Below are 12,961 nucleotides of genomic sequence, written 5' to 3' on the forward strand. Positions count from 1 at the left end.
GAAGTGGTGGAGTCTGTATCCCTGGAGGTGTTAAAAGAAGTGTAGGTGTGGCACTTTGGGACATGGTTTAGTAAGCAAGGTGGTGTTGGGCTGACAGTTGGACTTGGTGATATGTCTTCAAGGTCTTTTCCAGCCTTTATGATTTATGAGAAGGGGAGACCTTGGAAAATGGGTAGATTAATGAAGCTTGATTGATGTTTCTGTATCTCCCTTGGGTAAGGTTAGTGACACTGCAGCTGTAGCTGAATAAAGATGCAAATATTTTTCACTAGGAGAATAGTAACTTAAAACAGTGAGCACAGGAAGACTGCTCCCTGGAGGCCAAACTAAATGGAATTCCTATTCACTCAGGCTGGTCACATGCTCTGGGTCCAATCAGCATATTGAGCAAGTGTGAGCTAATTAAAACTCTCTTTCAAATAACCACATGCACAAATAATCTATCAACAGAGAGAAGTGCGTCTTCCCCTGTGGCTGCTGGAGACTCTGGAAGAGATCCCGACAGTCCCCCAGAGCCGGTGTGGATTTCCATCGCGAGGCAAAAGCAGAAGGGCATGCAGCAGGAGCAGGAATCTGACAGAGAAAAACTTGTGGCTCCTGATGTTAAGTCAGATACAGAGAAACAGAATAAGGAGAAGGAACGAACAGAGGTACTCACAGTACAGATTTGTGAGGCTTTTGTTTCACCTTCCTGTAGTATTCTTTGCATCTACTGCTATATTGCCAGTCATGCCATAATGATTATAGGTACTTAATGCATAGGATTATAAGTAACAAAGACAGTGCTCTCAGAAATGTGTTACAGATTCCGAGTTCTTGGACTATTTGGATAAATAATTTTATATCTCTGAAAAATTCTGGAACTATGTGAGGTGTGTAAAATTTCTTGGGTGCCCAATACCTACTTACTAGATCTAATGTGTGTATTGCATGCTAAAGTACCCAAAATGAGATGCCAAACTGTACAGTCCCAGATCTTTCTCAGCTGAAAGGGAATATGTTCTCTTTTACTATCATACTAAACACAGCATTTCATTGAACCTCCTATACTTCCTGACTGATTTAACACTGAATGAACAGCTCGGTCCCAGAAGCTCTTAGGTAACAATTTTTAGAGCCTTGGGAAGTGGAATAGGATAAAAATAACTTTTACACTTTCAGACAGTGCCAAGATATAAATTCTGCTTCTGTATACATGGATAATTTGAATGGCCATGTGTTGCTCTGGAATGTGGGCTGACATTGCCTCTTCAAAAATCTTGTGCAAAAGAGGGCGATACCCGTAGCAAGTCATAAACCCACAGGACAAAGCCATGCTAGCAGAAGCGCTTGGCATTAATCCAGAATACTAACAAGGCTTCCCTGGTACTGAGCAAACTCACGAAGGCATCAGAGTGCGAGCGCTGCCGGTATCACCTCCTGCACAGTAGGAGCCTTGCACTGATGCAGGAATGTGTGCGCCCTGTACCAGTATAGCATTCCCAGTGCAAATGGCCTACTTTCTTGCTTCATATGGTACAGTGAGAAACCCAGATAGCTGTATTACATCCTGGAATAAGAGAAGAACTCTATATGATGAAAAATAACAGTAGCTAGATTAACAAGAAATAATACCTAATTAAAGGTCCAGGCGAGATTATGACTTGCAACAGTGCTCATCATTGTCATAGCACTTACAACACCAAGGGTTTAAACGATCCCAAAATAAAGTTTCTGTGTCAGTACAGGAAACTCCAGATTTTAGCTGACAGTATTCCCTAAAATTCATGCCATGCATCTTATTTGCCTATATCAGCTAACAGAAACATGCCAAGAAGCTCCTGACTGCAGCGCGTGAGGCTTGGTGCCACTGTACTACTCCCACTTTCTCTTTCTCCCACATGGTACCAGGCACTGTCACTGCAGGGTAGTTTTTGATACTGGCAAAAAAATCCATGGGAGGATGTGTTTGATTTCTTTTTTATGGAAAATCCATTTACTGTCAACCCTCCAAAAAATACAGTGCCCTAACCCACAAAATTTGGGAGGTGGAAGGAAAGTATAAGAGAACAAGGCTGTTTCCAAATCCTATATATGTTAGTAGAAGTGTGCAAAGGGCTTGGAATACATTTTGCCTTGAAGACTATAACAACCTACTCACAGATACTATTAGGAATAAGAGATACAGAAGGATAGTTTTAATTTATGAAGCTGAGTATCATGGATTCTAACATGAAACCACTGGAGCTTTCTGAACAGCTACCAGCTCAAGTGAGAGATTTGGTACCAATGTGTGATGAGTACATGTGGTCTTTGGACACCACATCCACCCCCTTTCCTCAGTTTCTTCCAGACTGGTCTCATTCTCTTTGCATTACTTGGATTTTATTCCTCTCTGTGCTTAGGGGTCAGTGAAGCAGCAACGGAGCAAACCATTCTTGCCACCTAAAAGCCCTTCTGAAGAACATTGGAAGGAAACAAAGCCTGAAGTGAAGGAGCCGCTGCCGAGAACCAACTCACTTTCACATTATGTCCCTGGTAGGAAATAAAATGCTTAAAATGTAGGCTCTTACCTCACAACTTTGCCAGAAGAAATCCTGCTTGACTGTGCTGGAAAAGGAGTAGAGACTAGATCCTAATCTCTTCCCCAGCCCCACATTGGCAAACCTCTCTGAGCACTCATGCCTGGGGTTTTATTTGGCGGCATCCCTCTTTTACCACCTTGATTACACTGTAGTCAAAACTCTTGTTAAAAGAAATGCAAATTGAGAGCACTAGGCCATTTCACAAGGCAGGCGTGAAAAGTAAAATGCACGGAGAATTATTTTCGATAGCCTTTCATTCTAATGTGGTTTCCTCAGGAAGGTGGAATGATGTGATCACAAACCGTCTGCCCACCAGCCCTCCCACAGTAACTTTGAATCTTTTTGGTAAATTAAAATTTGAAAGAAGAGCAGAAGTTTGGAAGGTAATAAAATTCCTGTGAGTTGGAGGCTGAGTAAAGGAGGAATTCACAAATGAATTCTCTTGCTAATGAAGAGAATCTCTCTTCTTTGGCCTGGGTGTTAACGTGGGGGATCTAGGTCATCATGTTGGTTTGGTAAGTTTAGGGACCAAAAGATATTATTCATGAGAAAAGCACTGTATTCTTTTGAGCACAGAATGTTTATTGCCTCAGTAACATACTGCAGAAGAAGCTTCAATGTGAAATGTAAAGATTTTCTACCACAGGGCAAGGCACGGGAAGATTTTAATGAAAGAGCCAGGCTGTAGAGCTGCAGAGCAAGTGAACGTAAAATTTCTGTGTGTTTCGTTTGCAGTACCACCGCCATCAACGTTGATGGATAAAGATGAAATAAGCCACTTTAAGAAAGACAGAAATGCTCCTGCAGTTCAGCCATCGTGGATGGAACTGGCCAAAAAGAAATCGCAGGCTTGGAGTGATATGCCACAGATTATAAAATAGAACATGCAAACAGATAGCATCTTCCAGAATTAAGTCAACTACTTAACTGAACTTCTACAGACCAGCTAATCGCAGTGAAGAATCTCTCGATACAGGAGAAAGGGTTTATTATATAGCTGTGGAGAAAGTGTGCAATAGGTGCAGTCAAAAAGTTTACCTTCAACTTTGTAGCAATCAGGATTGCAATGGATTACTTAAATTATGCTAAGGACATACTTACACTTTGGAAAATAAAATGTTTGCCTTATGTATTTCCTGCGTTTTCTGCTTTTAATGAAGTTTGCATCGAGACAGGATCTTTGCTAAACTTTGACGAATTTCTGTTGTTGCTGAAACTTCTATTTGTTATGGTTTTCTCTGTTTACATTTATAAATTGTGCTCTAACAGCCCGATTCTGCTGATGTTTTTCACTGGAATTGCCTGACATTTTTTCAACTAAAGCTGTTTGGACCATGGAGGTGTTCATGAATAGCTACTAGTGAGTACTCCATTAAAATGGGCTGTTTAAGCTACATGTTTGCCTAGCTGAGCCAAGTGGTCCGGTTTCTGGGGTTAGGTTACATTTCACAAGGCACAAATACCCACATTCATGCGTGACCATGAATAAAAATTCCTCAGCTCCTTCTGTGAGCTGGCTTGATTGCACAGTGTTTGCAAGGAAACCGAACTGCAGTTGGAAGTTCATCGATGCATTCACAGTTACTTTCCTTCCTGAATTTATCTGGTTGCAACTGGTTTTCCGCTATGTGAAATCATCGTTTTTGGTTAAGAGGAATGTTCATAGCAATGGACAATATGAATTTAGTTAAAAAATAAGAACTGAAAAGCCTTCAGCTAGAGTTCAAACTGAAATGCTGGGAAAAACTATGAATTTCACATATCACCCTCTTCATAATCTTAATTATTCTTATCAAAAAAATAGTAACATATAGCATCTCTGTACTTTACTACTTTTACATAAAATTCTCTTGCTCATTAGTCTGCTTCTCCTGCACCAGTTTGGGACTCCCCCTCAGGAAGTCTCCTGGGCTCTTCACCTTCACCTGTTCAATGAGACTCACAAGAGCAATCATGGCTGGTGACTGACCAAAATCACTCTGAATATATTTCAAAAACTCCCTGTGAGTTAAAGAAGCAAACGACAAATCCCCTTAGGGTGTGTCTTTGAAAATAAATGCCCCACTGCTGAGGCAAACATTTCACTCTGTAGGTGCGTGTGAAGGACTTCCTTAGCGCTGCACTCCTGAGGTTTATTTGTGTTTATATTTATGATTTTTTTTTCTTGTCACATTAACATTCTTTTTGGAAAAATGTAGGGAAACTTTAGGCAACCTAGGATTTCCTAACACTTGCACTTGCAGTTTTGCAGTCTTTTCTTCTCTGAGGAGGTAGGGAGGAAAACCTGATCTCTCTCGGTAATGACAACTGCATTTCATAATGAGTAAAGAAACAGGACATTGGGACATGTGGATGTCCAAGACACTGATAGTGGTTTCCAGACAGGTCATCGTTCATTGTCAGTAATAGAAGGAGGAAAAATAAGTTGTATATTATTTGTCAAAGCCTTTGGATAAAGCCATTCAGCCTGCATCGTTGCTGAAATCAGCCTGCACGGCTGCTGAAGGCCTGATGGGGCCATTGGATGGAGATGCTCCAGCTCATCACAGCAGCTGCCTGTGATTCTGACTCAAACAGGGTTCTGTCAGCTGTCCCAAGGTTTTCTCCTTTACATGGATTACAAAAGGCAGTGTGAGCACACCCGCTGAAATCAGAAGATGCAAGACAGCTCTCTCTCAAACACAAAATAGCAGCTTAATTACAGGACATGCAATCTTGGGCTTAATTGCCCCAAGGCTGGTTGTGCAAACAACTTGTGTGTTGCTCCCCTGTGAGCACATATGAACAGTCCTTAATCTCAAGTGATTTTTTTTATTGGTATTCAAATGATACTCCAGTACCTACAGTAGAAATAGATACATTTTTCAGATACAATAAAAAAAAATCTTAATTCCCCCTCTCTCCAGAACACCCTTTCTGTAATAAATAACTAATTATCATAGGGTAGTTTTAAGCTATTCTATTACCATTTCTACCAATCTTGAAAAAAAACAGTGTCTGTATTAGAGGAACAGAATATATATATAAAAGGAACAGATTTGTATTCCCTACCTATTGCCACTCCATCCAAAGAACACAGTGTTTTCAGGAACTGTAGTTAAAGGTACAGTCTGTCTTCTTACAAGTCTCTCCCTGTTTAAAATGATGAAAGCTGTGTTGAATCATGACTGAGTTCCTGGAGCGTGACCTGTGCAGCTGTATGGGGAAGAGTACAAATCTCTTGGACTATCTCCTGTTTTCATAGATGGATGCTCAGGAATGAGGGAGACAAAAGGCGGAGGTATCGTGGCATGAACTGCACAGTCTCAAGGAGAACAAGACCCGTGGCCATCTCCACCCACAGAGCTGCGTTGACAAGAGGCAGGGAGGGGGGACCAGCTCTTCATGGAGCGTAGCCCTATTTTTTATGCAGCATTTAGGACCTGTCTGGGGTGGACATCAGCCTGCACTTTGCCATTGACTGCGACGTGGTCTGGGAATTGCTGTGTTAGGATTTCTGCTGGCTTGACTCACTTTTGGGTTTTAGTGCCAAGTGGGTACAAGTGACTGTTATAAGGTGCTGGCCTCTCCTCCCAAGTGATGAGTGATAGGACAAGGGGGAATGGCCTCAAGCTGCGCCAGGGGAAGTTCAGACTGGATATCAGGAAAAAGATTTTCACAGAAAGGGTCATCGGGCACTGGCAGAGGCTGCCCAGGGAGGTGGTTGAGTCGTCATCCCTGGAGGTATTTAAAAGACAGGTAGACGAGGTGCTCAGGGACATGGTTTAGTGGCAGACAGGAATGGTTGGACTCGATGATCCAAGAGGTCTTTTCCAACCTGGTGATTCTATGATTCTAAGCAGTGATGGGCTACTTTGTGGATCCTTACAAGCCTATGAGCAACCTTCTCCTGACGCCCAAGGGAATGGGACTTTGGCACTGCAGGCTGCTCAGGCCGATATGAAATGAGCTCAGAATCTTGACCAATTCTGCCATAATTATGGAGGAATTTTAAATATCTCTAAAGTATGGCTTCAGAGAAGTGGTAATATTATGTTCTTTTCCCGCAATGCATAATTACACTGGAAGCGATTGCCACAGGAGGTTGTCGACACCAAAGTTTTAGTCGACTTCAAAAAACAGCTAGAGAAATCGGTGGAAAACAAAATCCATCAAGTGCCACTCACCACGAAAGCCAGGGTCCTCAGCCTAGGAGACTATGAAAGGCTTTGGGAGACAGTACGACTGATGGAATTGTTTTCTTCTTATACTCCCAACTCTGCCAATGGTTCTGGCCTTTCTGCAAGAGAAGACACTTGGCTACCTGAACCTCTCATCTGAGCAGTGAGGGCAATTATTATTTTCTTGTGACATCGGTCTGTACTCAAACTTACTTAATTGTAAGTCAAAGGGTCATGCAGGTAGGTCTTGCTGTAGCTGTGTTGTCAGTGGGTAGACAGGCAGAAAATAGCTTTAGAGCCCACGTATTCTTCTTTGGTCAAATGCCTCATTTGTGGCAATGGAAAGATGCAAATACAAATCTATTTTTCTCTTCTGTGTGAACAGTGATTTATGGTTCACACGTGATACCAGTAGAAAAGCCTTTTGGACCTGATCATCTTTCATGAGGACATCATTGCACTTTTCCAGCTGAGAAGTGTTATGACTGGCTCCAGCTGATCCATTTTGCTCAGGCAGCTGCAATACACGTTGTTGGTGTATAACGCCTAACAGTGAAATAAAATGTGAAAATTCACCCTTTGTTGGTGACTCACGCATATAAACTAACATCATTTGAATTATAGTCAAAGAACAACCACAAAATGGACTTGAAAAATAAGAGTTTCTTCAGAAGTGCTGCATAATACATCTTATTTTTTCCATTTAATGAGCAAGGTGACAGTCTGCATGCAGGTGTCTTTCCCAGTGGTAAAGGACCATGCATGATGAAAAAGAAATTGTGTTTCAGGCACCTTTCAGTGCAAAAACTCTAGCTTTGATGACTTAAATGGTTTACTAGTTGGGTTATACCTTAAGAGGTAGTTAGCTACCTCTTAATGTTTAGTAACTCTAAGTAAAAAACTACGACTCAATTATTTTTAATGTACAGCAAAGTGCAATAACTTTTTAAGGCCAAAACACCTCTCTGGCCTTTACTTTGACATGGTGCTTTGCGCTGTGTTTGTTTTGACAGTAAACACGTTTACTAAATCTATTGCATTTTTTTCCAAGATGAAGAGGAATATAGAATCTTGTTGCCAGTGAAAATATCCAGCAGCAGCATACAAGCCTCTTGCTGTAATTGTGCAATGCCATTAATTCCCTCTTAGTCTTGAGGAGCATAATAAACTCGCCAAAATGTTTGCTTTGTATACACGATAAGCACTGTGCTGTGGGTAACAAAGGTTTAATTACAGGATTTTGTGTTTGCAGTTAGAAGATAACTTTTGAACTGTTATAGAATCAAAAAAAAAAAAAAAAAAAGCCATTTGTGAACACTGGGCTGTGCTGCCTGTCTCATAAAACCCCAGGGGAGGATTGTAACTCTGTGTGATCCAGCACAGAGTGGCTGTGTGGGATTAACTCTTGTAGAAAAAAGCATTTAAGTTCCAAGTGGGCACAGGTCTCAGGCTCACATATTGCTGGTATTTGCCAAGCTGCTCAACAAGTGACAGGAACCATTGAGTTTATGTAGCACAGGATCTGTTATCGTCTGACTTTGCAAAATAAATACCATGTGAAGATTTTTATAGATTATTACCCTCATGTAATTCTCTGCATCATGTTACACTTTGAGGCTGGAGACTGATGGGACACGTATTGACATAGTCTTTTCAGATCTTTTTCCTTTGCAGTATCTTGCAGCATCTTTGCTTCACCTGCAAATTCTAATTCTCTATGTAAATTGGTTGCATTCCCAGAAGAAAACCTCTCTAGCTCATCTAAGGCAGCTTATATGGAGGCCATTCAGAAAAATGTAGGACCTCCATCTCTGAGATCTCAAATCATGCTCTTAAGAACTGTTAGGAATGCAGCTCAGACTGCATAATATTTTACTGAAGGAAAATGATGGATGACCATTTTCCTTCCTCCCATCTCACACATCTTCACACTGAATACTTTAATTGTTTATTTCTTATTTATTTATTTATTTACATATTTGCAGATGAAATGGTATATGCTGCATGTTCCTAATTCCACTGAAGCCTATTCAAGGATGCCAAACCATGTGCCAAGGTATCTGAGAGCCTCTTAACTCAATGTAGCAAGTAGTCCCCAATTTTTCCCAAATATGGTTTGATTCCTGAAGTTTCAAATTGACTTGTCATTTGCTACCCTGCCTTTGAAAGTCAGCTCTGCCTGAGAAACATTTTAATAAAAAAGAAAGGGAAAATGAAAGGAACCTCTGTTCACTCTCCATGGGAAAACAGCACTTTGCACCAATGAGTCCCGTGATGATTACCAACACATGGCTTCCATGCTGTCACTCACCACCCACACCAGCAGCTCCAGGAGGATGAGGTAACTAAGCCACCAATGCTGCTCTTACACCAGATGCTGGAAGCACATGACCTCTCAGAGATGGCACGGACGAAAAGGAATCTGCCCAGACCTTCCTATTGCTGACCACGCCCCATGCTGCCCTTCCCAAGAAGCAGTTGTTATCAGACTGTTGAGGTGAGGCAACAGTGTTGACCTGTCCCTGGGCTCCAACTCTAGTCACAGGTCTGTTTGTTCGAGTGACAGCCCAAGGTGCTGTAAAAATTTCAACATCACATCATAAATCGGAAGTTCTAAAGCGCAGAGTCAAGTTTGCCCCACGGCATGGTCTGGTGATCATGTCTCCCACAGAAATCCTATTCCCATGTTATTTGTATTCCTTTTCCCTCCTGAATTTAATGAGACAATCAGTAAACCACTCCAAATCACTGCCTACATAGAAGAACCAAGGAGAACTGTCTGGAAAGAGCAGAGGAGAACATCCAGAGTTATGACAAAAGGAGAATTCAGTTAATAACCCTTAAGGAAAATAAAAGCCGTCTTTCTCAGCAGAAATAATAGAGACTCCTTAATAAGCCATTGGCTCATCCTCTCTGCACTCAGCAGAGGAAATAATTTTGGTGGGCAGGCTGCCTGCAGACAAGGCAGAAGAACAAGGTCCTCAGCCTGTCCAGGCAAAACAGACATCATCTTCCACATCTGGCTGCTCCCTTAAACCAGGGTTGATTTCTTTTAACTCCTTTGCCTCTTCCTGCAGCGCTCACCTCGAGTATGCAAAAGGCATTGCTTTTTGCTTAGTGGAGCCTTTTGTTTGGTTCATGCCTTTCTTCCAAACCACAAAAAAAAAGACTCCCAAGTAAGAGGAGCTGTGCTGCGAGTCACTTCCCCACACCTCACGGCATTGCTAATCTCTCCTGTACATCTTTCAACCCCCCCGGGATATGTGGTGGTTCCACGACATAGTAAATCCAGCTCCAGCGCTGGCAGGACCTGCTGGGTAAAACAAGGGCCAACTGCAAACCGTGTACCGCACGATGCCGCATGAACCCCAGCTGGACAAGGTGTTATCAGGCCTCAGGGTAAAGCTGGCAGAGAAGTACAAGGGGAGCATAAATTCACACTTACTAACAGTGTGCAACAGGAATGTGGATGTGCGTTCACCATGGTCTAGATGTGCTGCACGCGCTCTTGTTTGGCGCCGTGATTTGGTGGGCACCGTCTGCGTACTGCGGTGTTACAGGCTCAGAAGGAATAAAAGCAATGCAGAGAAAAGAAGTTGGAGCTAGAGATAACAGAGCTAACCTTTCCTGCACAACAGGGAATTCTTACTACCTGGTTTCTTTGCTGGTTCCTCTTCCTCGGTGATTTTCTGTTTGTTTTCCCGGTGCGCTGAAGCCTCCCACAGCGGGCTGCCCACCGGTGGCTGCATTTCTTCAACCACCAAGCCAGCTACTGGGCTCTGTCGGTCAGGAGAGAGCAGGACACAAGCAGCCTGGGGCAGTGGGTTGCAAGGCACTTTTGATGGTGGATTGTGCTGTCAGCTGCTCTCCAGAGAGAGACACTGGGCTTTTGAATTGCCTTTTCACGCCACAATTCCCCTCATTAATGTGAGGGTATAAGTTATCATACCTCGTGATCACGGACAGGAGATTGAGGGAGGCAGATTTTACTGTGACCTATTTCCCTAAAGCGGGATGGGAAGGAGGGTTTTTGCTTTGGCTTAGGAAAAGAGCGGCGTTCACTGTCAGAGCGTGTTTATCTGAGCTTACATTTCACGCAGAGAAAGCAGAGGGTGGTTTATTTGAACAGGTAAACTCACCCTGGTTTTCCCATTTGTTTTACCCCATTGCACAAAGAGCTCCTCAAATCCAGCTACCAAAATAAACCCTCCCCTCCCCAGCTCCTGTTTGATCCAACCTCCGGTACAGTGCTGGAAAACAGTGACACTCAGATTGGGTCTTAGAAGTCACGCCAAGGATGTGGGAGGAGAAGAGGTGGTTTCCTTTGTTGCTTTTATGTAATTGATGGACAAAAAGGGAGCCTCTTAACTATATGAGTGTCTTAGAAATTGGCTTCAGTAGTTTGGAATCCTTGTTAGCAAGTAACAGATGAATTTCAGAGAGGGCAGAAGAACACAAGATTAATTTCTTGCATAATGTTATGGAAGTACAACTGAAGTATAAATTGAATTTAAAAGAGAGAATAAAAATCTCCATCTTGCCAAAATAAAACAATCCTTGGATTTTATTCTTCTCTATGTAAGCTAATAAGTTCAAATTATTAAAATATTTTATTTCAGATGCAAATGCTCCCAGGATACAAGAAGTTCTTACTCTTAATTTAGTGGGTGATTACTCCAATTTCTGGCCCTGAATTCTGCTTTCCCTTCAAGTGACTTCGCACAACTTTGAGCTTTGCTGTGAACAAACTGGAATCTGGTGCATGACAGCCAATGTCCTTCTCTTCCTCTGCAGCCTGTGAATCTTACTTCCTTAAAAGAACGTCTAGATCTTTCCTGGTGCTGAGGATATCCTCAACACATTCAGCAACTTCAGTTTAACTTCTGAACAATAGGTTTTAAGGCATTTTTTCTATTTACACACTGGAATAACTGAGACCGGAGCTGGCCCCTCTTCCATATTAGCAGGCAATGGTGCAAAAATGCTGCAGGAAGAACTCCTTTCCTATGTAGCCAAGGCAGATATGTTTTATTACATGCCTCTGGCTACTTTTCTACATCCTATTCTACTTTTTTTCAGCCTTGTTAGGAATTGCATAGAGGAACCCCATGAAGAACCCCTCCGCTCCCAGGTCCCCCACCAGGGGTGCAAACATGGACCAGTCACGCCATGTGCAGGTCCTGCTGTCTTCCAACAGGCAGCAGGAGGCTGCACATGCCTTCCCCAGGCTATGGCACCGTGCACAACCCTCCAGCTGACCGTAAATTTTACCTTTCATAGACACAGGTCTCACTTCAGCTGACTCAATATAATTGAACTGGTCTTCTCAAAATGATATATATTGATTAATGAGTGAATTAAGCTATTGAATTCTGGCTCCCTGACCCCTCCATGGTACAGCTGCTGAACTGTTACATTTTTCATCGTATTCCGCTTGGTTGCATGTAGGAGTTCATGCTGGTGTTTGCTGTGCTTGGGGATCTATTTGGAGCAGTGTATTTTTGACTGCTGTATTGAGATGGAGTTACTTGCTCGTTTCTGACTAATACATTTTATGAATCTTCCCTGCTGTTAATAAACACAGTGGCATTTAATTATTGAGACATTTCATACAAATGTTTTTGATAGGAAGACAAATTTCATGTTCTGGCTAAATAATTAAACATTATGCAAATGTTCACAACCCCAGCACACTGGTTATGGAAAACAATACTTGGATGATGGCCTTGTTTGCACACTGTGTTAGTATTGTTGGGCTGTAATTAGCAGCAGATATGGTATTACTGTGATTTAAAAACATAAACAGGTTCTGATGAAACAGGATAAGCACGAGGGTAAGGCTGAGAGCCAGGCTGCAGCCATGCTCTGCAAAGGAGAAGGTAGGATGTTTTCCCACAAGAATCACTTACCATCCCAGTTGTGCTCCAGCCCTGGGCTCATCCTCCTGCAGCCGGCAACCTCAGCTAAATGCAGAGGGAAGAGGTAAGGCTGTGACCTGTGACACAGCCTGTAGCGTGGGAAAGACAAGGAGGAAACCATTGCCTTCCGCAAAACCTCACTTCACCTGTGCCCAGCATGATGCTCTCCACCCAATGTGATGCTCTCCACCTTGTCCTTGGTTTTCCCTTCTGGAGGTCAGAGACAAAAGGCAGCCCTTTATGGTTTTGGGGTTTAATTATCCATAAAAATGCTTGCCTTGAGACAAGTCCTCAGGCCTGACTTTGAACACCTCAGAGT

The 12,961-nt window shown here is 42.6% G+C and overlaps 1 protein-coding gene across 3 annotated transcripts in view; it reads left to right on the plus strand.

Moving 5' to 3' along the window:
• CRACDL (CRACD like) overlaps window positions 1–3,960 on the plus strand; it is a 68,787-nt gene extending 64,827 nt beyond the window's left edge. For 2 of the 3 annotated variants that reach the window (XM_054055959.1, XM_054055958.1), the window contains exons 9-11: window positions 451–650; window positions 2,385–2,517; window positions 3,300–3,960. In XM_054055959.1, coding sequence (XP_053911934.1) covers window positions 451–650; window positions 2,385–2,517; window positions 3,300–3,445 — 479 coding nt within the window. In that variant the 3' untranslated portion in view covers window positions 3,446–3,960. The remainder of the gene's footprint in view (window positions 1–450; window positions 651–2,384; window positions 2,518–3,299) is intronic. The other variant, XM_054055957.1, reaches the window with a different exon arrangement.
• The last annotated feature ends 9,001 nt before the right edge of the window (window positions 3,961–12,961 follow it).

The sequence above is a fragment of the Cuculus canorus genome, chromosome 1, assembly GCF_017976375.1.
Source record: "Cuculus canorus isolate bCucCan1 chromosome 1, bCucCan1.pri, whole genome shotgun sequence".
Classification (NCBI taxonomy): domain Eukaryota; kingdom Metazoa; phylum Chordata; class Aves; order Cuculiformes; family Cuculidae; genus Cuculus; species Cuculus canorus.